The sequence below is a fragment of the Vanessa tameamea genome, chromosome 9, assembly GCF_037043105.1.
Source record: "Vanessa tameamea isolate UH-Manoa-2023 chromosome 9, ilVanTame1 primary haplotype, whole genome shotgun sequence".
NCBI lineage: Eukaryota > Metazoa > Arthropoda > Insecta > Lepidoptera > Nymphalidae > Vanessa > Vanessa tameamea.
The window spans coordinates 9,346,192-9,373,815 of NC_087317.1; the positions used below are offsets into that span (position 1 = coordinate 9,346,192).

The 27,624-nt window shown below is 33.0% G+C and overlaps 1 protein-coding gene across 2 annotated transcripts; it reads left to right on the top strand.

The window, feature by feature from the left end:
• Nucleotides 1-195: 195 nt before the first annotated feature.
• LOC113394934 (uncharacterized protein) lies at nt 196-27,100 on the top strand. 2 transcript variants are annotated; one of them, XM_026632409.2, is made up of 21 exons: nt 196-416; nt 779-1,210; nt 1,310-1,416; nt 2,037-2,181; nt 3,519-4,027; nt 6,513-6,600; nt 10,263-10,416; nt 14,382-14,591; nt 15,062-15,132; nt 16,242-16,435; nt 17,515-17,636; nt 17,840-17,999; nt 18,363-18,479; nt 19,025-19,129; nt 20,212-20,370; nt 20,446-20,635; nt 20,723-20,823; nt 21,097-21,218; nt 21,773-21,857; nt 22,445-22,584; nt 22,812-27,100. In XM_026632409.2, exons 1-21 carry the CDS (start codon nt 398-400, stop codon nt 22,999-23,001), a joined length of 3,420 nt encoding a protein of 1,139 aa, XP_026488194.2. In that variant the 5' UTR covers nt 196-397; the 3' UTR covers nt 23,002-27,100. The 2 variants fall into 2 exon arrangements, with proteins under 2 accessions (XP_026488194.2, XP_026488195.2); XM_026632410.2 differs by lacking the exon at nt 19,025-19,129.
• Nucleotides 27,101-27,624: the final 524 nt, after the last annotated feature.

A 27,624-nucleotide genomic window follows, 5' to 3' on the forward strand; every position in this document is an offset into this window, starting at 1 on the left:
ATTTAAAAAAAAATCTAATGAAAATTAATTAGGTGGTCCGTATTGAAGTGATCAATTATTACTTTTATTCAATAATATATAATTCACATAAAATAGCAAATTCCAATGAAAGACATTACTAATATAATATCTATGACAAGTTGAAATTATTCAGTTTGAAAGTAATTTTATTGACTATTAACAATTTGACAATGACACGAGACAAACAAAACGTCAAATTTTATAAATTTCAATGCGAACTGTTTTCACTACATTGTACAATTTGTACACAGTTGTGTAAATCACACGGAAAATAAATAGTATACAATAACATATTTGATATAGTAATTTTTATAATACTATTAAAACTGTGAAGGCGAATATAAAAGTTATGTGGGATAAAAGATAAGATATAAATATGGAGGTTTCAGGCCCAGGTACAAATATTTAACAGATTTAATATTTTATAAATAATATTTAAAAAATATTGGAATACTGTTTTAATAATTATGTAATCGTCACTTTTTGCGAATTTATCCGTCTGTAATTTTTCTTCATTTAATATCTTAAGTTATTTTTTTGTTTCTTTGACAACAGAAGATGATAACAATAAATCATTTTGAAGTGTGCTTGTTCTTATTGTATTGTTAATTTTCTTTGTTCTTATCTTATAATAGATATTAATTCTATGATAAAAACAGTGATTTCTATAAGTCCCTTAAAGGAAACAATAAATTTGTTAAAAACTAATGATACACACACAGTGATTTATAGGGATTAAAATATAATTATATTTCAGGAAAATCACCAAATACATCACTTTCGTTCAGATACAATGCAAATAATGAAGAGTTGGAAGAATTGTTTCATGCATGTGATGATGATCCCCCAACTCCTCAGCCTGACCCGCCAGTCAGGTCTGAAAGTGCTAGTCCAAAGAAAACAGAGAAATCACCCTCCATAATAGATAAATATTTTAAGTCCATTAGAACAGAAAAGCTCCCAGAGAAAGTGGACGATCTAAAACAGGATCCCAAACCTGAAGAAAATCGTAGCCCCATAGCACCCAAAGAGGTCACATCTTCCCCAATGAAAGAATACTTAAACCGTCTTGGTAAACGAAGTATCTCAGAAGTTGTTCCAGAAAGTAATGAGACTTGGAAAATATTTCATGATTTCAAATTTAAAATAGCCCAGGCTGTTGAGGATATGAAAACACGTTCAGGTGAAGGTTAGTGTTACTTTTTCATATATATATTTTTTTGTATAACAGCAAATATTTATGTATAAGTGTTTATGAGTGTTCTAAAATCAAAATGATTTTTATTAGAAACAAAAGATAAAACATTGCCAAGAGAAAATTCAACATCTGATTCTGAAGAATCTTCTGCTATGAGAGATGTAGACCAACAAAGCATGGGTGATACTGATAACCAGGTATGTTAGACATTTTATTTCATAACAATATTCACAAATTAAGACAATATGTCACTTCTAATAAATCATCTTCTAATAAATGAGAAATTATTTGTATAATATTTTTTATTACTATATTATTATTATTATAATTGTGGAGCGGGGTTTTTTAATTTATGGTATGCTTAACCCTGGGTATAAACATAGTTATTTGAAGGTGTTTGTGTGGCAATTTGACTAATAGTATATTTTATTGAAGGGTATAGAAATTTGAGGTCTTTCTTGAAATAATATAATAGGAAAACTATTTGGTAACAACTGCTATATAGTAGAGTAATTGTAAAGTAAAATATAAATTAAGTACTTATATGAAAAGTTTATGTGTGATGTATCCAGCCAATCAATAAGGCAAGAGAAAAAAATATTTTATTTAATTATATATTCTGTAAGTGTGACAATTAACAATAATAAAATGCTCATAAGAATTTAGTAATAATGTTTTTTTTTTTATTAAAAAACCATTTAAAATAAATCAAGGTCTATAAAAATTAATCATGTCCAAAAATAGTCACAAAAAAGATAAAACATAAAGCAACAGGTTCTTTTTTTCAACAATATTGTGATAAGTATTTCGTCAATAGGTATCATCGTTAGATAGCAGTATACAGAATTTATCTGATGTGACTCAGCCGTTAACAGCCAAGCCTACTGAGTATGAATTATGTAAGGAACTTAATACAACCAAAACCCATTCGGAATCCAGTGATGACACACATAAGAATTTAGGTAAGTGAAAATTTAAATTTAAAAAATCACACATTATCTTTTTTATATATTAGTACGAAAAAAAAAAAAAAAATCCCACTGAGTTTTATTCGCCGGTTCTTCTCAGGTCCGAGGTGTTAATTTCCGAACCGGTGGTAGATTTTCGACTATCAATAAGCAAGTGTAAACACTTCTTTATTGAATAAAGATTTTTGACTTTGATTGCAAGAACGCTTACAATTGTGAAATAGTAAAGTTTTTTTTTTTTGTTGTGGAATTATTGGTCATTATTATGAATTCAGATAAGTCTTTCGTTGTTAACTGATAAGAGCTACTCGTCTTACTTTTAAATGGTTTTTAGTTTGTGTCTTATCTATAATTACAAAACTGCATTGTTTAGTTTTTGTTTATTTGAAAACATTCTCAGGATTTATCAGTCTGATTTGTTAAATATTTTTAAGTGAAGCCTATTGAGGAAGGTAGATAGATAAAGACTATACATATATCGTCACCCTATGAGCTTTGAGGGCGGACAATCTGATATCATCATATAAAACTGACGAGTTTGAAATTTGAATAGTTGAATATCAATATAGAGAACAACCAGTCGGATTTGAAAATATATTTTTAATTTAGGTCGTTTACTGAGTAAAGGTATCTATCTATACTTATATTATAAATGCGAAAGTAACTCTGTCTGTCTGTTTTTCTGTTACTCTTTCACGATCAAAACAATGAACCGAATTTGATGAAATTTGTTATTAAGCAAGCTTTAAACCTAAGGAGTTGTTCCTTCCTCTAAAACGCGAGCGAAGCTGCGGCGACAAATACAACCTTTATATTGCAGAACAGACCAGTAATTTATCGCAATTGATATATTCATGCAGAAGTCCATTATATCGAGTGAAACATTATAATCTACATGTGATTTCCACAGCAAAATGTTATGATTTTAACTTAACTTCTAACTATGATATACAGGGCCGGATCTGGCATGTGGCTTTTAGGACTTCAGCCCAGGCCCCCATGGATTCAAGGGGGCCCCAGCTAAGTCAAGTCAAAGTCAAAAATAGACGATAATGCGAAATAACCCATAATTTTATTAAATTAAACAGATCGTACGGTTTGCAGTCCTGCGAGTCCTGCATTTAATCAAACCCATTCAATTAATTTCATTCAAGTCTACGTTCAGATATGTCTTATATGGGCCAGTAAGTAGTGTTAGCCCAGGTCCCCCTAAACTTACGGTCCGGCCCTAATGATATATCACTTTCTTATAGCTTATAATTGTAAATATAGACACATACTAACATTTATTAGCTTGTTTTGTAGAATGTTTAAATTTCAAATTGTTATAGCTCACAGCGAATCTGATCTAACAAAAGAATTACAAGACAGCCTAGAAGTTGAATCTGGCGTCGAAGCTCTAGAAGATACGATAGACGCTTTCGGTGACTTGAATCAGATAGAAACGGATATTCACAGTCAAAAGCGTGACTCGTCTCTCTCACAACCAATACCTACATCTCCACCATCGAACTTCGGCCTCCCACCAAGCAAGAGTAACTTACACAAAGAGGAACCGACGAAGAAACAGAAAGCCTACTTCTTAAAATTTTCAATGTACCTCCTGACAATATTCCTCTTGATTAACTATATACTGTTCCCGAATTGTCAAATATGGAATGGTTTTTTGCTCGGTATCTGGTTCTTCTGTCTCGCGAGCAACTTGAAGGAGTGGCTGTTGGATAATTACTGCAGCGATGAGCCCCGAAGAGGTTTCTTTCAATTGAATCGTACAAGTTCGGTGCCTTTCACGTACACAATACCGTCTGTTAAAGAACATAGGCCGATCAAAAAATATGAGGTATGTACAATTAACAAATGACTTATACATAACGAAGCAAAATTATCTTTATTGTACACCAATAAAAACATACGTAAGTCACATTCGAGAAAGACGTAGAAGAGGCGGCCTTATCGCTATAACAGCGATCTCTTCCAAGCAACCTTAAGGTAGAGGAAAGAAACAGGGGAAAAAAGTAGGGGTGTACATAGCACAGCTAAATATAATATTACAATGAAATAATTATATCGAGCTATATATCCAATGCGGTTTGTTAACAGCTCTGCTATATTAAGCGCTACATTTTTTTTATGTCATACATAGGCGGACCGTCAAATGGGACACCTGATGTTCAGTGGTCACCACCGCCCATATACATTGGCGCTGTTAGAAATATTAATCATCCCTTACTTCGCCAATGCGCCGCCAACCTTGAGAATTAAGATGTTATGTCCCTTGTGCCTGTAGTTGTATACAATAGTATACCAGTGATAGATTCTATAAGAACTTAACCAACAGTTACAACTCTCCCGATATTCAGACGCCTTTTTTTCTCAAACCAATAACATTTAATACCATCGGTTAATCAAGATCTCGACCAATGGTATCGCGTAATTTCAATGTCAAAGTTGTTTATTTGTCTTCACTCCGCCTGTGATTGCAATGGGCTATAATAACATCGCAATTTGAAATGCATTTTGTTATGATTGTACTAAAAAAAACATTTGTAGCTTAACATTATTCATATTTTTCAAGTATACTTCGGCAAAGGCGAACGAGGTCGTAATTATCTCGCAACGTTTTTTTAGGGTTCCGTACCCAAAAGATAACACGGAGCCTATTTCTAAGACTCTGCTGTCCATCCGTCCGTCTCTTTGTCTGTCTGTCACCAGGCTGCATCTCATGAACCCTGATATTTAGTCACTTGAATTTTTTACAGATGATGATGTATTTCTGTTGCCCCTAACACAACAAATACTATAAAACAGATTTTCGGCGTTTTTATAGATCACGGTACGGAACCCTTTGTTTGTGGCCCTACTCGCACTTGACCTTTTTTTTAATTTTTTATTTTTGTTTTTCATGTAGCATTCTTTTTGCGTCGATATTTTGAATAAAGAACGAATTCTTTTTTATTTGAACGTATTTTTAATAATAGTTTCAATGTAATATTGTTGACATTGAGCGATGCAATGATTGTATCCGGATATACAAGCATACTAGAGAATCACAAATGTACGTAAAACACTTATAATTATACGCTGTTGAAATATTTCTTAATAAGTTTGGCTTCTATGCATATATTACTTTGTCAAAATGGGTTTTTCAAGTGAAGCTTTTTTGATATTAGAGATAGGAATATTTTGAATATCGAATTAGCAATCGTAAAGCGTTGACTCACACTTATGCAAATTAGTGAAAAAATTAAGTGTTCGGCTATGTGTGCGTGCTGTACTAAGTTACCCCTATTTTTAACGATAAACTCCTTAAAAAGAGCGTTGAAGGAGGTTTCACTTTAGTTTCACGTAGTTTAACATAATGTTTTTATGGCGAGAACAAATACTAAAATGAAGAACATACAAATTTAGTAGTTCTTGTCCGGATTGGGAACCAAGGATCTTCGAACAAGATTCCAATATTCTTTCCACGAGGCCATTTCTGTTCAAATATTGACCAAAAAACGTAATGAAGGCAATAATTATTTTTATATGGACTGTAATATATTAAACGCATTGAACCCTCCTTTGAAAGTCACGCACTTTGATCACGAACATATTAATATACACGAGTATGAACTTAACAAGGTCTCAGTACATAATATTGAATATTATAAGCATTAGCTCGGTGGTGCACAGGCCGTCTAGCAATACGCACAGTCGCAGATTTGATGCTTACCCTTAAGACGCTTATTATCGTGACTCATTCGTTATGTCTATTACTAATTTTTTTTTCTAACTGAGTTTGCTGTTGGCCCTAATGCATGTACGGCGTTACCGGGCGGGAAGGCGAGTTTTAATACTCAAACTTGGATGTTAGGAAACCACTGAATCACTCAGAATACCCGCGTCCTAAGGCTCGGCTTAGGACGCCATCGTCGACGGGAGGATTACTATTAATCGCTAGCTGAAGTGTTCAATAATACATATTTAAAATTATGATTGTGTTGTTGAATTTTAGACGATATATATTTCGTAAATCTAGATTAGCTAGGGGTTTTGAGTAGTCACATCACTTGAAAACACACACAGATTCTAATGAGTTGACATCAAAAAAATTGTTATATTAATATTTCAAGTCCTTTTTTTCTGACTTATGTATGTTGTGTTCTCATTTAAGTGAGATTACTTATGGAACAAAATTAAAAATATATTTGTGTAAGTGTTCATGTACAAGGGTTGAAGATACCAATATAAATAAATAGTTTAATATGTCTCCAAAAATATTAAATCTATTTAGAGAGAAGTCGTGTGTATCCGCTTGTATGTAATGCAGGTATATTTTACAGGGTTGGATGAATCACTACCGGTATCCAGACTATGACCCCTACACCTACCACATAAATAAGACAACTACCGCCTTCATGAAACTCGAAGGTATGTTATATGTATAAAACTTTACTTTTTAATATATTTTTATAAATAAGCTTTATGCGAATACAATTTATGAAGCATTTCATCGCCATTATTCGTAAGAACGAGCGCATGAAACTCAGTTGTTAATCTTTATTACATACTAGTAACCCGCCCTGACTTCGCACGGTACGAATTTAGTAATAAAGAAAATGATATGTTATAAATATAATTTCTACCCTATATCATTCAGGAATGTTATTTTCCACCAGTCAGAAGTACTTAGAATTGACTCATTAGAACGGGAAATTATATATATATATATATATAAATAAGAAAAAGAAGAAGAAGGAAAGTATATTATATATGTAAATAAACGATGCATTTGTTTTGTGAATGTATGATAAAAGTTCTAACTAAGAAATACAGTTCACTGTAAGTGGGTCAGTCCTTCGCCATAAATGTATATTTACTACTAATTTATCTACTAATGTCATTTTTCATTTTTTACATTAACAGCCTGTAAATTTCCCACTGCTGGGCTAAGGCCTCCTCTCCCTTTGAGGAGAAGGTTTGAAGCATATTCCACCACGCTTCTCCAATGCGGGTTAAATACACATATGGCAGAATTTCGTTGAAATTAGACACATGCAGGTTTCCTCACGATGTTTTCCTTCACCGCCGAGCACGAGATGAATTATAAACACAAATTAAGCACATGAAAATTCCGTGGTGCTTGCCTGGGTTTGAACCCGAAATCATCGGTTAAGATACACGCGTTCTAACTGGGCCATCTCGGTATAGATTAACCATATGTGTAATTGTAACACATACACAAATATAAGTCTTAAGCCCCCTGGACAAACTTGGTGGCAGGGAACTCATCAGATATTCTACCGTCAAACAGCAGAGCTCAGTATTGCTTTGTTCTCGTTTGAAGGGTGAGTAAGTGTTACTACAGACACAGGAAACATACATCTAAGTTCCAAAGGTTGGTGGCGCATTGGCGATGTACGGGATGGTTAATATTTCATATAAAGTCAATAATTATAGGCATTTGTAATCCCTTACGTCTGGTGGTACATTTTGCCAGTCCTCCTATCAATTCTATAAAAATATACATAAACACATACAGGCACATCACAAACTACTTAACTCAGTCAAAATAATCGAAAGATGCGCCCAAGGCACAGACAAAATGATAATGTAGATTAGATCTTTTATATAAATAAAGTTTTTCTCAACGTTTTCTAAGAATTCAAATGTCATATATGATACCGCAAAAATAGGTATACACCTATATATACAGCAAAATAAAGCGGATTTAGCCACCGTATTTTAATCGTATTATATATGTTTGTTTTATTACAATATAAATAAGTATGTATTGATGATACTAGTCCTAAATGTGACGAAATTTTGGTTACTTTTAATTAGGTATTAACAATGATAAGATAATTGAAGCGCGTATTCAACCTTAATTAGTCATATATACAAACGTCATACTTAAATAAAACCATTAATGCTACGTCTAGGTTAACTAATCGAAAGACACGGGCCACGGCGTATTCACTATATAAACAAGCGTAAAACTAAAAGGTAATAAAATACCATTGAGTTCTTTTTTCAAAAAAAAAATTTTTCATAAAACACTAATTAAAAAAAAAAAATTATTATTAAGTATATAAATGAACATGTAGGTTCTTTTAAACTGTGTCTGTTATTTTAATTATAATATATAGAAGGTAGTAAATGAGGCTCAACTGGACGATACCTTATCCTTAGAACGATAAAAAAAAAAACAACAAAATATGTCTGATGACAAATAAATAGATTCGTTATCGTAACTAATAACAAAACAAATGATTGGCTTATTTTAAAATTAAAACGCACGATATTTAAACGATTCCCCTATATAAACTAATTTTTTTGTAATTATATTAATAATAATGGATGGTACGAGTACGCTTTGTAGGTAATTTGTTGCATGTGAACTAGTTGCCTGTATCATAACTAACTAATTTTGTTTTAGTAATTAGATTAAATTAATTTGTTTGATTCATGACTAAAGAACATAATACTCAAATATTATACTTTTAAATATAACAATACAAGTGGTTATTTATAAATATTCACCTATTACAAATTTTATACCGTATTGTGATATGTTTTTTTCAAGACACATTAGAATTCAACAAGCTGTTTCCGAGCTTATCTTTCAAGCCTCTAAGCGATTTATTATGTAAAGTAGTTAAACTCGACTTTAAGGCGACTTTTCTAGCGTATTTATTATATTAGTTAAGATACTTTAAAGTATGTCTGAAATGATGATCTCCTCGAAAGACTAGCTAACGATGAGGGTGTATTCGCGATTCCCTCATTCTGATAGTCCGATGGTACGGCGAACCGACACGAATAAAAATGTTTTAAGTCATTTACGGAAGCACAATGTCTACATCCCTATACCGAGCTGCTACTAAGATATACTTATAGCATTTTTTTGTTATCCCCACTCAAGGTTTTAGCAAGCTAGCCATTAGACTATACTATATTATAATTATGTATATAGGAAACCGAGGTCGTATATCCAATGGTACCATCCACTATGTAGTTGTTCAACCATACAATCACATGACAATTTAGATCCCAGGGTTAGTGGCGTGTTGATGGTGAAAATAATCGTTTGTTCATAGACAGACAGTAACCATCCCATAAGTATGAGCGACGACGGCCAATTACCATGGAATTGAAAATTTCCTAACTTCCGAAAATAAATATTATTTAAACACTATCAAAGTACATCGAAATATTATATCTATATTGAATCTGCCAGATATCATTCATATTCTACAAACGCGTTGTATTACGCGTGAAGGCTGATTGAGCAAGGCCAGGCTGTCTTAACTTCAACTATTTTGCTTATAACTTTTCTTACATACAAATATAGTATGAAAAATAGTTATATTGGGCTAAAATTAACGTGTAATTAACAAATCTATACTAATATTATAAATGCTAAAATTACTCTGTCTGTTACGTCTTTTCGCTTGAACCACTGAACCGGTTTAGATGAAGATAGTTTGAGCCCCAGGAAAGGACATTCTTAATTCACCCCTCGAGGGGGTAAACTGTGTCGCTGACGGTTTGATATACGTGAAGTTTTATAAATTCCGAGCTGGCAAAGCGGTAGGTTCAGCTAGTAATGTAAAATATCAAAACAACATTGCAGCTATTTGCAACAATTCCTGTGCAATTGACTAAAAGTTTAATCTCTATTTCCATACAAATTTTAACTCCCTCTTTCGTGGCGTATTCGTTGATTGTATATGGATAAAAAAGTACTCCTGAGTTTCTTGCCTTTTATTCTCGGTAGAATGTAAAATGCTTCTCTGTTTGAATAAAGTATTTTATTGATTGACAAAAGACTATGCAACACGATTTTTGTTCGTTGCGACCCGTTGACGCCGCCGGGGCGTATGACGTCTTACACACGTCGGTCCATCTCTCTGTCTTCGATGACGTCCTAAGCCGAGTCGTCTGGCCTCACAGAAGGCACCCTTAAGTCGCGCGTTTTCTAAGCTTTTATTGAGCTCCATTTAATTTTTCACACGACATTGTAGATTAAGGTCAACAACATACGAAAAAAAGAGGTTGAAAACGACGCCTTAACTGTGTTTTTATTTTAGGATGCAATTTGCGCATATCATATACAAAAACGAAAATTGCAAAGCGCGCGCTATGGGACGAGAAGATCGAGAAGGTCACATTCTACCAACACCGACTGTACAACCTAACCGGCGCCAAAGTCATACTGCTCCCCAAGGGACTCGTTAAGAGACGGTAAGTTATCACTCTATACAAAGACTGCTAAGATAATAATGACAATTAAAAACCTTAAAGTACATCTAGCTAGATGACGGTTTATTGATATTAATATATATATGTACATGAGTGTTTTAAATTTATTTGTCTGTTACAACCTGGGTCACAAACTTTCGTATTTCCGATTTTCCTTTTGTGGAGATTCTGCTTAGTTATCTAGTAATCAAATTGAATAATGTATTTATTAATGAATAGTTTAGTAATAGTAAATCCGAGCAACATTTCGTATAGATTAAAAAAAAAAAAATTGTCGATAGAACTAAAAACATCAGCTCTCTTCCATTACACAAATTGAATATGATATACTTTAATTAAAAATTTAAATTTACTGTATTTATTAATTTATTGCAGTTACGTCACTTATTAGTCACAATAACAAAAATAGAAAAATATAATATGAATATACACAATTTTCACATACGACCTTTTGCTTTTTAGTACATATCATGGCTTTATAAACAGGCCTCCAACGCTTATTAACACTGTCATATGTAAATTACACAATTATAGTAATTATAATTCACCAAAAAGGTTAATTATAAAGGTCGTTTAGAAACTTAATTATTTTACTATTGAATTTTTATTCAGTGTTCACATAATTACTATCACAGTTCCATTTTACTTAAGTTATTTTGTCATCGAGATGTTTCATGAAAGATTACTTTAGACGGCAAAAGTTAAAACTCATTTTTAGCAGTAACTTGACGTACGTTTGTCTTTAAACAAACTTTAATGTAGTAAAATATGAGAAAGCCTATTAGGTATAAAATTTGTCAAATATTGTAAGAAGTTTTAAGTATGAACCAATTGCTGAAACAAAATAAACAGTGAAAGGGCGATTGTAATTTACTTATCGTTTGTTATTCTAATTTATATAAAAGTGAAATATCAAGCGATACATGATCCATATGCCCGATTGGCTAGAAATTTAGTATAGTTAACCTTTGGCAACGTAGATCCTCTCTAACAAGGATTATTGGAGTTCTAAACTTCAAGTGTTTGGGGTAACTTTGAGTGAATTTTACCACCACCCTTACTTGCACCCTTAGAACGTATGGATGTACGTATGTATGGATATTAATGGAATCACCACTTAGACTGATCTTAATATTCGCCCTTACAAACGGGTAACATTGATGTCCACCATCCATTCAAGGCTTCAGCCCAGGCCCCCGTGGATTCAAGGGGGCCCCAGCTAAGTCAAGTCAAAGTCAAAAATAGACGATAATGCGAAATAACCCATAATTTTATTAAATTAAACAGATCGTATAGTTTGCAGTCCTGCGAGTCCTGCATTTAATCAAACCCATTCAATTAATTTAATTCAAGTCTACGTTCAGATATGTCTTAGGTGGGCCCCTAAGTAGTCCTTTGTACACGTCTTTTGTCTATGTAATTGTCTATATATTTGTTGGTACATAAATAAATAAATAAATAAATAGTGTTAGCCCAAGGCCCCCTAAACTTACGGTTCGGCCCTGCGAACATGATACATTATTTTTAATGTAACTGTTTTATTCTGTGGTAGATGCTATATTGTGCTTCTGGTATATACTAATACTGTTATGTTATGTCCACTTTAATAATAATTATAATTAACTCTGAAGGTAATGATATTATCTTGACCTGAATGTTCGAGTGAACGACGAAACGAGAATATGACAATGTATTCATCTCGACTATATCCAATCGGAATAATATTAAGAATTCTCGTTTTTGAGATTATCGACTACGCAGGAAATAAATAATAGTATAAAAATGTGCACTAGTATGTGCGTAAACATATTCGTATTCTCTATTCCCTAAGTCACACGATAATCCATCATAGTCGAAGCGAGATCAGGAAATCTGTTCTTTCAACCTGTATGGAAAGTTACACAACAATGACTCAATAGTTTTTATAGTCCTGAAACGGATTATTAGGAGAAGGGAGGGAACGGATCCTGTCCTATATCCTTGGATTTTATAATTCGTTTCGCAACAATTTAAGGCCGCTATGTATTGTACAAAGAGGCAAAAGAACTATTATTTATTTATAGAGTTTTGTTTAAAAATTAGCTATTAAATATAATAGAAAAAAATATTCACACGCTAATGTCTTGACCTTGAATCTGGCTTATTATATAACCGGTTCAATATCAGATTTTTCTTACAGAATCTGTTTAAAATTATACTGCTATATGTATATATGTATAACTTGTTATAATATATTACGTTAATGTTTCTAGTTTAAGAATTCGGCTGTTACTTTTTAAAATGTGGCCATAACGTTGAATAATATTGATTGGAATTGCAATGATTAATAAATGAATATAAACTTTTTTTAAGTTCGATAGTTATACATAGACTAAAATTTTAATTTTGATAAAAAAACTCTTCTTAATTAATACATATTGATAAATATAATTATTATATTTTGATATAAATCGCTAATAGTTAATGCGGTGTCCGTATTTAAGGAAGTCATGCACCGATTTTAAAATTAACGTATCTATCTGTCCACTTGAATGTGTCAAAGATACTATTGTTGTACTATAAAAAACGTTTGACAAGAAACGGTCATTGACCTTTGTTCGTTATTCCGTAACTAGCGCCCGTGAAATGAGGTTGAACCAGTTGAATGACTGCAAGAGGTCTCGTAAACACCAGCCATTATTCATTAACAACCAATTTGTTATATGAATTGAGATCAATTCGATAACTACTTTCAAATTAAAGACAAAATGATCAAGTAATGAGATTTGTTCGTTAAGTGAATTAGAATCGCTTATCTGGGATCGGCATTAACATTGATTGATATCTAATAGTTAATTATAAAACTATTATAATTAAGATTATAATCAATTAAATGGACATAGAAGGTACCAAACATGATCGATTATGTTTTCAAGACAAATATTGAGTAAATCTAATAATAATATTAAAATTATGAATGCGGAAGTATCTCTTGTCTGACTGCTTGTTACCTCAATACGACTAAACTGTATGATTATCGCTATTGAGTTCTTAGTCTTGTTTAGTTATTATTTATATTGTACTGACTCTGTAAGAGTCCCCCGGTCTATACTCTAACATAGCCTTCTGACATAATGTCAAATCCTTATAGTATGTATGCACCCATACATACAAATTTTTACTCTTTCACGCAAAAACAACTGAATGGGTTTTAATGAAAATCTACAATAATATTCATACATCGTACATCAGAATAATGCTTAGGATATAATTTATAAATATATTGTGTGAATAAAACCTGACAACAAACCTATTAAACGCGATCGAAGTCTCGGGCGAAATCGAATCAAAGACTAAGATATATAGTTGACTACGTTTTAGTAATATGCCTGTTATATATTATATTCCTAACATAAACCACTAAATCGATTGTTATGATACTTGACATTGAGGTATATGGGACCGAAATAAGACATAGTCATAAAAATTGCGAGAAATATGTAAAAAAATCGAAGCAGTCGGGAGTACAGTGATAATTCGTTTTGTATTTTATATGCGAGTTGAGTATTTTTACACCAGCGGATAAAAAACGCCTGTCAGTCGCTTCCGTGGAAAAACAATTAGTTTATATAAATTTCAAATTGACCGGGTTATAGATAAATTCGATAACACCCAAGCAAATATACTTTAAATTTAATAGGTCAGTATCACACTAACCTGGTTCGTGCATGATTAAAGTTCGACGGAATCGAATGAAATTGGAAATCATCATCTCGCACAATAGGAACTAGGATAGGTTTTTTTTTAACTATACGATAAAACTTCATACGAAATTAACCTTGTCATATTTAGGTTAAAAGGTTTAAATCGATTCATAATAGGTCAACTATATTTGGACGAGCTAAGTGTCTAAACGTGTTAGCCTACTTTAACGACTCAATAAAATATGTATAATATTTTTCACAAAGGCAATGGAGCAAAAAATATCCGATTTGCATAATTTTGAACGAAAAAGAGAAGATTCAAGTGCTGGAGAAAGAAAATACCCAGGCGGAGAGGAAGATGTCCGAGTCATTGGAGAAAAAGAATAAGGAATTACCGCTCGAGACGGAGAGCACGGAAACGAATACTAGTCCAGAGAAAAAGAGGAAATTTATATGGAGAAGGAAAGAAAAGAGGTAGAGTTTTAATACTTTAAGCATATTTGGTGCAAGGACTTTGTGCAAACCTCTCTGGGTACCCAATATATTCTGATAATATGTTCTACCGCCAAACAGCAATACTTAGTATTGTTGGGTTCGAAAAGTAAGTTAGCCAGTGTAACTACAGGCACAAAGGACATTACATCTCGGTTACCAAGGTTCGCTTCGGTGATGTAAGTAATTGTTAAAAAATATTTACGTTGCCATCGTCTATTAGCTTGACTTAACAAGACAAACTATACTTACCTAAGTCAAAAAATAATATCGAATGAATTCATTAGCCGGAACCGAGGGCACTACTGAGTTTTCACGAAATTCGTCTTAATTATCTCTTGTTCGGATGTGAAAGATGAAATGCATGTGACAAGTGAAACGTAGTCCACTATCTGGACATATCGTTGTATAACTAATTCCTAATATTTAATAAGTTTCCTGCTTATTTATAGCATTCCACACAATGAAGGAGAAACCGGGAAAGAAGGTCTGCGACACAGATTAGTTAGGAAAATGCATAGAGGTGAGTTTATTTTATAACGCACATCTTGAAGTGTCAAAGGTGTTTGGTACGACTTTTTTTTACGCGGCTTACAGTAGAGTGAACTCGCGGAAATTGTCACGTAAGGAAAAAACGCTAAGCCCCTCCAGGTCACTTTTCCCTCTCTCTCTTTTTCTCTGTCTCTTTCTATTATTTTGTTATTGTTTTAATTCATACGGAATTTTATTAACAAGTTGATTAAACTATGTAATACATAGCAAAAGTAACTTCGTTCCAATCGGGTGTCACATGACGCATTTTTGTTTTTATATTTCTTTCAATATTGTCCTGTTTGATTCTCGTTGGTTCAAATAAAATCAAAAATGAATATCATTAACAAAGTTGACCTTGGGCGTAAATATTTTAAACTTATGCGACTGTTAAACAGAAACAAGTATTGTAATCTAACAATATCATATAAATGTCATACAAAACTAGTTTCATTGGGATATTTCTGAAAAATTTATATAATTTATTCCATTATCTTGATATTAATGTCAATTTAATAATAGTCACACATAATAATCCTTAACATTTTTTATTATGGATATATTTTTTTGTCTAACATTCGCTAGTCTGCCTTATATACGAAATAGGATTAAAATTAGCACCTTACTAGCCTATTGGAGTCAAATACTTGTAATTTATTTGTGAAAGACCATTACACAATCGTGACAAGTTAACGAAACGCCTGTATAGAAACAGTTGCCTTTGACAGTTTGCGTTGACTTCGCTCGCGTTTTAGGGGTTGGTCGGCAGGTATTAGTCGACCTAAATAACTAACGAACAACACATGTCCCCCTTGTAGTTCAAGCTTGATTCATACCAAATTTCATCAAACACACACACACGCACACACACACACACACACACAGTAGCAACAGAGAGACAGGGTTACTTTCACATTTATAATATCAGTATAGATAGTTTAGTATTAGTATAGATAAAGTATCTCCCCCATTTCCAAATGTTATTAAGCATTTGGTCCAAATGCCAAGTTCGCTACAAGTGCACCGAATAATCTTCGTTCAGATCAACATAAACATAGATTAATTTTGCACTACATGATATCTGTCTGTTTTTCTGAATAGATAAGAAAATAGACAGCACGTCGACGTGCACGGAACCAGAAAACCAAGGACAATCCGATAAAAATACTCAACCGGAAGACTCAGTCGAGACTGAAATAGAATTCACCACAAAGTCTGTCACCAGCACCAAAGACGATGACGAATATTTAGATGAAAATGAGCTGTCACGCATTAAGGAATTTTTAGAAGAAACCGTGAGTATGCACATGTCGTGAATCACTTCATACTTAGCTTTACTTATTTATCCATTAACTTATTTAAAAAAAATTGAAACTTATTTTATCTAAATAAAAAAATGTACGCAAATTTAAAAAATTATAAAATACAAATTAAATTAAAATCATTTTATAAATAAATAATATAGGGAAAATATTAATTAAGTTACTTTAAAGCTAATTCAAATTAATTCTATTTTTTGGAATGTATTTACTAAAAACGGTTGGGTAAGTTTTTCGTTCGATGTGTTTCGATCACGGATAATGGGTGATTGATTTCTGAGACAAGTTTTCGCTAAAGCGATGTTTAATTATTTCGATCTATTCAAAGGGGATATCTACGCGGGACTGATATTGATATGCGATTGAGAAGGTCGCTGCACTTATTATATTATATGTAGGAGTATATAATGCCATATTATATGTAGGAAACAAAGAATAATATATTCATGTCTACGAAGAGATGTTAATTTGAAGTTAGAGAGTGATTTTTGTAAGGTCTATGTGAGATACCGCTGGCATGAAAGGTATATAACATCATTACCAGTGATGTGCTTCCATTCAACTCTATATTTCTCGTAACGAGTAAGAATTTAGTATGTAGTTTTGTTCATTCAAATTCATTCAATAACAAAATCTTACTCGTGTAATCTTTCACACATCGCCGAGCCATCTTTCTCGTGGTTTTTCTGGACTTGTAAAATCAATACTCGTATAATTCATCTTTGTCTTAATTAATTAATTGCGACATTTGAGATAACCCAGTGGTTATAACGCATGCATCTTAACCTATGATTGCGAGTTCAAACCCAGACAAGCACCACTGAATTTTCGTGTGCTTGATTTGTGTTTATAATTCATATCGTGCTCGGAAAGGAAAACATCGTGAGAAAACCTGAATGTGTCTAAGTTCAACGAAATTCTACCACATATGCATCAACCAACCCACATAGGAGCAGCATAGTGGAATATGCTCCGAACCTTCTCCTCAAAAGGAGAGGAGCCATTTGAGGAGAAGGTTTGGAGGATTGCATTAACAAATAATTCCATTGTTGCAGGAAATCGAGACAGGAGTGGAGGGTGCGGCGGAGGGGGAGTGGAGCGTGCACGTGAAGCAGTCCAAGGACAAGCACTCGCACCTGTATCTGTTCGCACGCACGGGGCGAGATAAACACGAATGGTAAAACTCGGTCATGTTTCTGAAACTCTTTGTTTACCTAACTGTATACTGAATGCTAATTTATCGTTTTTTTTTTAATGTAAAATGAACGTAGCCACCTAATGGTAAACAGTCACCACCGCCCAAATATCCGCCGATCAATGGCATAAAAAAAATAATGGCAAAAAAATTATACCGATAAGCTCATTTTTTGTTCTGACCAGGTACCGTCGTTTCATGATAGCGATCTCAGAAGCGAACGCGTCGGTAGACAACTCCGGCTCCGAAGAAAAGTCTACGAGCGACAACGCACAAGAGACGAAGGACGGAATAGAGCTCGCCGTGTATAAATTGTCAGAGAAGGACACTGTCGCGTTTGCTAAGGTGCATACTTCTCCATGTGTGAACAAAGTACAGTAACTTTTTATGGGTGCACCTTACATCTTATAAAAAAACGATTTCATACAAAGGAAGCCTTATAAAAGGCTATCCGGTCTCCCTGGGACCCGGTTATGTTGGATTTAGGATTGATTCATCAGGTGGTTGCCCATTTATACCTAATTAAAAAAAAAAGTTTCATCGTGTATTATATGACATACTTGATATTAGATTTATCTTTTATTTCAAAACAAAACAGTTTTGAGAGCAAACGTTGAATCGGTTGCTTAGGATGAACATCGAATTCCGAAATATTTCCTAATTTGGTTGAAAATAAAGGTTTTTTTTTTAAAGATAATGTTCTTTTAGAGTAAAACAAATGATTCCGTGACGGAGGGCGTCACGATATCTCCGTCGCACCCCGCGCCCTCCATCTTTGAATCCTACGAGAAAACCTTCTGGCCGTATTTGCAGAAAATTATACAGGTAAGTTTTTGTCTCCATCGTATTTATATAGTAATATACTTTATTTTTAATTTATTATCATTGGAAAATTTTTGATCGGAATGTTTCCCTTTTAAAGGTTTCATATACACAACGATATTAAATTTATTTTGATAAGTTATCCCGCCGGTCACATAGTGACTGCTGATTGTTAGTCAATAATTAAAACTCTATTGAAATGACATATCTATCTTGATATAATCCTTTATTGGCGTATAATTTAACTTAATTTTACTCCACCTGTATACAATTAGTGATCGTGACAATATCTTTTGTATTATTAATTTTATTCGATTTATGAATTTATTAAAAAAAAATGGTGTATGTCCTCTTTTTATTATAAATTTAAAAAAAAAATGGTAAAAGACTTAACATCATGACTGTTAGTTACTTACTTACCTCGTCGCAGCACGTTGGTATAAGGTTAAGCCAAAAATATTTAATTAGTAGACCGAATTCTTAACGTTTACCTTAATCCTTAGAAAAAAATATCCTTCACACTTTTTAAATAATAAAATATATAACAGACGCATGAAGTTCCAACGAAACAAAAAGCGGATATAGGCGTTATGTGCCAGTTAGAGCCGACTCCTCATGAGCGCTCCAAGCACAAGAAGAAGAAAAAAGGCGATGTTCGATATTTCGTGTTTTATCATTTTGACTAAAGTTAAACTAGACCACGTACTAATTACTACCAGCCTGACTGATGAATGTTGTATAGCGGATGAATTTAATTCATTACGTAACTAGCTGCTCCGCGCTGTTTCGTTTCCACGTAGCGTTGCTGATTCGTCCCTGTAAGTGGAAGCGTTTTGTTATGTGATCTATAACGTTTCTCTATAAATCGGATTTTTAACGAAAATATCTTTTTTTCAAATCGGACTAGTAGTTCAGGATCTGTAGGATGTTCAGCTCAATGTATACATAAATATTATTTACTCAACGATTTCTATTTGTCATTCTAAAAAAAACCGACTTGCGAAGTGTCGTCGACAGCAGTGACGACCGCCCGCGCTTCGCGTATTACTTTCATAACAACAGCGTAATAGTATTTCCCTAATTTGAACAACGATTTAGGCCGACTGCGTTCTCATATGTTAGGACGATCTTAGAGACAATCTTAGGACGTTAGTCTTACTGAGCTCTCTAGGAAATTCCTCATTTCTGGGTTGAGTTTTAGTAGCTCCTCCTTCTCCGCAACTGGAGACGCTGTAAAACCAAGATCAATAGACAATAAGGAAAAATGACAATACAACCGCTATAAAACATTTATCAGTAAGGAATGTTAATATTAGATATTTGTTAGCCATTTATCATGTAACTCGATACATAAATATCTAACAATAAATGCATTCATGTTTAACGATTTTAGAAATCGATAAAGTAATTCAGTTTTTTTTTTTTCATTTGAGATTATTCAAAACGATTTATATTACATTTAAACATTGTTTCTGTGTTTATTAACAATAGTCACTTTATAAGTAATTATATCTTTCTTCCCATTTACCATCTATTTAATATTGTTGTTCCATGATTTGATAAACAATAATAGTGTTTCTAATATATAATCACGGTTCTTCTGTAAATCATTTTGGGAAGCTTTTTAAATCGACCCGTATTATTATTCTAATTCGTTTTGAAATGAATTGGGTTCGATGACCCCCACGGCTATGACTACGTAAAGTATCAGTGGATGTAATCGTCTGCCGCGCAGACACAGAGCTCGTCCCCGGACTGCGAGTGCCGCTCGCTGCCGGCCGAGCTGACGTGGATGAACACGCTGCTGGCGCGCCTCATGTACGACGTGACGCGCGACCCGAACACCGCCGCGCGGCTGCAGAACCGCATCCAGCGGAAACTCAACACGCTCAAGGTCAGTCCCCTCTCGCGTCGCCCGCGGGTCGCGTAGTCGGCTCGGCTGCGGCCCCTCACCGTGCCGTGTGCGCAGCTGCCGTCGTTCATGTCGCCGCTGGTGGTGACGGAGCTGCGGCTGGCGGGCGCGTGTCCGCTGCTGTGCGGCGTGGGCGCGCCCACGTGCGACGCGCGCGGCGTGTGGCTGCACGCGCACATGCGCTACGACGGCGGCGCCACCATCACCATCCTCACGCAGATCAACCTCATGAAGCTCAAGGAGAAGAGTTAGTGCTCCTTTGTAACGTTGCATTCGCTTGCGGTCGCCGACTTCTCGTGGTGCTCCTTGACTTTGGTGTGTGATTAATTCGCAGATATCACGTTGGAGGATCAGTTACTCGGTACGAGTGAGAACATAATCGAGAGTGAGGTCAATTTCGACTCGCAGATGGGATGCGTTTCTCCGGAGCTGAAGGTGAGCATGTTAATTTTTTTGCCGTTTATTAGTATTGAATTTTATCATTACTGTATCAAAATATTGCACAATCTAGAGAGTTAATATGCTCAAAGGAATATTTATTTTAAAATATTTTTAAACTTAACGTAATAAACTTTTTTGTTATTGCTTAATAAAATTAATATTTATCAAGTTAATTGTGAATTATTATTTACGTCGCACACAAATTAAAAGCTATATAATAATATGAGTGCATTATGAAACCTTTGCAAATGATATACTTTTTATTAGAGAAAAAAGCCAGCAATTTACGATTCCGAAGTAGAAGACTCTGCGGAGTCCAGTAGCGACGACGAGAGCCCGCCCGTGCAGCCCGTCGACAGCGCTGAGAACATGATCGTCTCGGAGTCCACGTAAACACTTCACACTACGATTATTATATACTAGCTGTGCCCGCGACTTCGTGCGCGTTGTTTGAATTTAAGTTATTTGGACATTGTAGTATGATTTTATTTTTATTCTATATATAATTCTAAAATAAAAGTAGCCTAAGTTACTCCTTATTACATTCGCTATCTGCCAGTGAAAGTCCCGACAATATCAGTTCAGCCGTTCCAGAGATTAGCCGGAACAAACAGACAGACAGACAAAAATTGTAAAAAATGTTATTTTGATATATGTACCGTGTATACATACATATGCATTTAGTAAAAATGGGTTATTTTAACATTACAAACAGACACTCCAATTTAATTATATGTAAAGATGTTCATTAACATCCTGTTGTCATCCCATATATATTTGGCCGAGGAAATATGATTTTCTCTTTCATCATTCTCTGTCTCTCTCTATTCTTCTATATCTCTTTCTCGTACCATGTTACGCAAATTATTCCCTTCTTGCTTACTGACATGCAGGACAAACTAATCTTAGCAAGTGAGTTTACTAAAGCTATATTTGCTTGCAGGACATCAACGAACGAAGGTGGCTCTTCAAAGAAGAAGTTCCTTCGAATGGTGGACAAGATAGCCACGAATAAATACTTTCAACAGGTATGAAACCTCATTTTTTCATCTTATTGTCAAGTTCTCCAAACTAAATTTGATCCTTATAAAAGATTAATTTAAAACTAAACATACAGTAACTATATAGGAGTTAATTTTACAGCACAACTAGCGAATGCCTGCGTAGTGTAGTGTTGCAATTGTTTTTTCACTTTTTTTTTTTTTTAGAAACATTTATCCCATACGATTCGCATGCCATCTGTTGCTGCTGATGCTACGTCAGAAATGTTCACGCAAGTGTTGTCACGTAGTAGTTTTAACTCAATTAAGTGCCATGCAAATGCATGGAAGACAAAAAAACAATAGACATTTCTTTTTTTTTAGACTAAAAGATATGCGTTTTACGAAGGTAAATTCGGTCCGCTATCGTGGCTAGTTCGTTAGGACACGGCAAATTTAAAATTGATACTTTTAAACGCTCTTATTTTGCTATATATATTTTTTTACCGTCGCTATATTAGTCGCCACCGCTCCATCTACCTTATCTAAGCGTACCGTAGACGATACTACATATAGCAATCTGCGACATATTAAAACATCTCGACGTTTTATATATTTTTATTATTTCCTTGCAGGTAACGGACTATAAGTACGTAAAACGTGCAATGGAGGGTTTGTCTAATACGGACATTAAACTACAATTAGAAGTCAACGGCTTAGAAGGAAGGCTCGCTATCAACCTGCCGCCACCCCCTCACGACAGGCTGTGGATCGGGTAAGAGATACTGAAATGACTATTAACACTTATACCTTATTTATAATTTTATGTTTGCACTTACTATACGCGATCTCAACTACCTTCCAGCATTATTTCTACCCTCAACACCTCAAAGGTCCGATTAACAAGAATATATAATTACATAATTTAAAAAGATTTAATTTTAATTTCCGATGAGAGGACCACCGACTACCGTATAAGTAATTAATTCTATTTGTTTGTAGATTTTCAACGAACCCCCAATTGGTCCTGAAGGCGCGGCCGGCGGTGGGGGCCCGCACGCTCCGCTTCGCGCACATCTCCAACTGGATCGAGCAGAAACTCACCAAGGAGTTCGAGAAGGTCCTCGTGCTGCCCAACATGGAGGATATCATCATCGACGTGCTCACGCCGACGCCCGTGGAGTTTGAGTAGCGGTGAGAGTGCGTTTCGTACGACAGAATCTTCGAAAGTAAAACAGGTAACAAAGCGGCGCTCCGGAGGTTCGACTCGATTCCATGGTCGTATATTAAAATTCGTATTCGCTAATAAAATTACTCAAGGGGAATCGAAATGTATGAATTGTAAGAAAGAGACAAATGTATTGTTGCACATTAGCTTTCTTACTCTTTGTATTACTTGTGCCCGTTGTTAGACCGAGCTCATTCTGCTAAACTATACGTAATATATATATCTCTTTTAAGCGTTTTCTATGTGACCCTGAGCTATGTAAATTGATATTTTTCCCAATAAATATTTCGTTATTGTTTTTATACTGTGGTTCAAATGCTAATAATATTTATCCAGTATAGAAACAGCCTAACGTCTTGTTACTATGCAAATTAAAGTAGCTCTAGGTGCTAATTAAAATTGAAGGGAATTGACCAGTATTATAAATGGCAATTGTGACTAATTAGATCGAGACAATTCGGTGTTAATGTTCTAAACACCTCAAAGATAATTGAACTCACCGCATACCTCATCTATCCTTATGAGTATAATTTACACAAAATATATTGTAGAGTGTTTGTTACGTGAAACTTATCAAAGTAGAAATTATATGTAACCTGAATGATTTTTTTTATTATTATTTAAATAATATATTTGGTTTGATTATACAATTTTTATGTCGATAAATTGTAATGTAATAATTCATAGTCGTTCGTGCGAATTAATATAGGTTTGTGTACAAGATAATATAGTCTTTGTATTTGGCATTTACTTGTAAAGTTACTACTGTCGTTTAATAGTTGTTTTTTATAATTATTATTAAAAAAAAGTATGAATTAAAAATCTGTAGTTAGATGTATAAAATATTAAAAACCAAATAAATAATCCTTCGAAAGGAACGAGTTCAAATAATTAAAATCATCAAGCATTTATAATATTTATTATGACTTCGAAGCTCAAAAGACTTTTATGAAAAACATTGAAAGACATTGTAAATATGTGTAAAATATGAATTTGTATTGAATAAAATGTTCAAATATGGTCTAAAATTTATAAAATCGTTCTCTACTAAAATTATTTACAAATATATAGTGAAAGAATTATAGAAATACTTAGTATCATAGCGAAAACCTAGAATTAATTTATATTAATTATTTCAAATAGTATTGTATCATATGTTTTGCTTATATAATTGTTAAGCATTTTTTTTAATTACATTTAGCTATTTTTATTAAGGGTTAGTTAATTTGTGTGCTTTGCAATGACACACATAGAAAAGCTATTATTTTCCTCAGTAATGGAAATATTCAATTTTCGAATAGTCTAAAAGTGACAAATACTAGAGTAAGACGGTATACTTTGGCTCTTTAATATTCTTTGTAGTTATTATATACTTCCTGCGACTATTTTATTCAAATTTTATTAATAAAGTTTTAATATACACATATAAATGTATCCGAGCTTCCTAAAAATAAAAGGTTTGACAATAAATCCAAATTAAATACATACGTAAAGTAAATCTTGTAGTATATTCCAAATTTAAAAAAAAAATGTTTATTTTTTTTATATTTTGACGTCTCTATTTCATAATCCATGAAATCGGTGAGCTAACAGCCAAATTAATGTTTCCTTTTGTACTTCACTGCCAACTATTAAGCTGATAAATGGAAATTAAATCTTAACTAGTTGAAATTAATTCCAAATTAGCTTACATAACCATACCATGTAACAGGAACCTTATTGTAACATTAATAAACTTCCATATTATAAACGCGATAGCTGATTCCAATGGCAGGAGAAGTCAAAATAAACAAAACTTATATTTTTATTTGATTTGCTAAAAGCTTATATTTCGTGCACTACAAAAACTTCTTGATTAAAATACAAATATGTATCCGAAAATCTATATCTATCTTTACTCCTAAATTTCAAATAATATTTAAAACGCAATTTTATTCACGAAGCAAGTTCGAGGTTAAAGTTTATTTGCAATTTGAATCGGCCGTAATAGGTGAATTGGTTTCATGAGCAACCAATACCAGCTATAATATACAACAGACCCATATTATTTATCTTTTAGACCACTAGTAGGGCACGTAGGGATTCTAAAACCAACTCGGTGTTTGTCTATTAAAATCTTTCTGATAGATTTTTTTAAACTGCCTTTTTTCTATTATAATATTTGTCTATGGACTGTTACCACTCTGCTCCTATCTAGCATAGACAATTATTTAAAGTTGTTGTTGTTGTATAGCAGATGATATTTGTATGTATAAAGCGGTTTTGTATAGTCTTGGCAATATATATGTATGTATGTGTGTAGGATGTACTTTATAATTATATCTGTATTCAATGATCGTAAATTTCCTCTACATAACAAAATTATAGTTAACATTTAAATGTCAAATGAAAATAATAGCACGTGTTACAACATATTTGTATGTTTTAGTTATATATGTCAATCATAAACTCATATACAACTAATTTAAAATTATCATAATCTTGAAATTTGATAGCTGTTTTTAATTATTGCTTAGCATTATTGATGACGAAATTCGTATTGGTATCTAAATTTAATCCAAATGAAAAATTTAAAGGCTGAAAGATTTTGCTCATGGCTTCTTATCAATTTGTTTATAAATTAAGAATGTGACAACATTAACACGATTTAATGAATAAAAGCGCTTAGTCGCTGTGCTACGTGCCTAAACTTATATAATTTGAAAATATGTGTAATAATAAAAAGCAAATTTTATTTGTCAAATTAAAGTATTATCTTTGGGACTGTGCTTGCTAAACTATTATTTTTTTATCTGTTATATTTAAATTCGGAAGTGTATTTACTTTTTTTTATTCATATTTACAAAGAAGATTTTAATGTTTGCTAACAATTTTATTTATAACATTTAAAAACAAAATATATATATTTTTTCAAAAAAAGTCTATAACTTTTTTATCTTGTAAAGTATTGCATATGTATTCTACATATCACAAAGAAATTAAATTGAATGTACCTGTTTGAAATAAATCTATTTTGGTATGTGCAATGTTACTTAATTTGTGACTAATTATAATAATTATTATTTATATATAATTATATTATGATTTTGTGATAATGTAATTTCGCATTGCGTTTGTAAAATACACAGCCTATTCTTGATTTCTCATTCACGTTATTTCATGTACGTGGCTGTTATTAATATATGTACATGTTTTAAAATATGCAACAATAGAAGTCGAGATTTTTGGAAAGTAGCAAAATACCTAATTTAATGCTTTTGTGATTTTTTTCTAGTTACGTGTGACATATTTAAATGTACAATCTATTTATTGTATAATATCGTTTCTTTTATATATGCAGTCCTGTGAAAGGAAAATCCACGGACGATCTTTGTTTTATGAATTTTGATGTATAAATATATTTGAATAGGTTATGTTTTTATTTCCTTGATTTAATTGGAAACAATATACACTGTGTTATAGTATCTTACGGGTACGCATAAGAAGTATTGATTATGTATTTAAGTTTTGTTTATAATAATTATTATTTCAACCTTAAAACGTTTTGAAAAATTAATTTCGGTTAGTAAGTTTATCTCATCATGGTACATGCAAAATATATGGCATCTTTTAAACTTTGTCTCGCAAAGGTAATGTTATAATTTTTTAAGTTTCACCTCAGTTTCACTTCTATATATTGTTGAAAATATAACAGATAAAAATAACAGTACTCTGAACATACTAGAATGATCTAAAATACGATATGACATATATAAATGTGTGTACTTACTAGAAGATTACAATTCGTAAAAAATTGCATAATGTTATCTAATTTTTAAAATATTAATTTTCTACGAAATTTAAGAAATTTGTAACATTTTCTCTAATAGGTATGATTACAGTTAAACTTACTTTCATAATGTTTTTACCAAAAACGTCTACTATATTTCTCTATGTATATAGTTTATCAAATTATAAAGTGTTTATGTGATATTATATATAGTTAAGAGTTAAACCGTGCCGAGTAGTTTTTCTATGTGGTATCAGTTGTGATTTTGTCAATAAATAAATTGCTATATTTAAATTGGTTTCTTTATTTTGTTCGCCATTTCTACAGGTATGTCAAACATACCTCGTTACAAATGGTAGTTATAACTATTTATATAAAATAAGAACATTTATTTATTTATAATACAAAACTGTATACATATCTTTATACGGCATGGTTGTCCTAATTCGATATTACAGCACGTTTATTAACAATATTTAAAATAAGTCTACGTTATACATGATGTAGTCCAAGTGGCTATAGTTGTGAGTTCACTCAGGCTGCAATAAAACAAATTTACCCTGTCGGCTATGGCGTACCCTCACGTAACGTGCGCGTCAGGGGCGCTTCCTTGAGCAACTTGGTTCGTCCGTTGGGCACCGCCAGCAACGACGGTCGATGTCTCAAACATAAAAGCATCAAGCGTGCAGTCACGTCGGTAGTCTAAGAAACTGCAAAGTTCAGCTAGTTATATTAAAATCATATTATATACTAAAAGCGAAATCTACTAAAGGCGCATCACCTGATATGAGTTGTATTTAAATTAGTTAAAAAGTTTC

Bases quoted from the DNA above. Each gene is read 5' to 3' on its own strand.
- LOC113394934 (XM_026632409.2), top strand. The intron at 1,211-1,309 runs GTTAGTGTTACT...GATTTTTATTAG, and splicing joins GAAAACACGTTCAGGTGAAG to AAACAAAAGATAAAACATTG. The intron at 10,417-14,381 runs GTAAGTTATCAC...TTTTTCACAAAG, and splicing joins AAGGGACTCGTTAAGAGACG to GCAATGGAGCAAAAAATATC.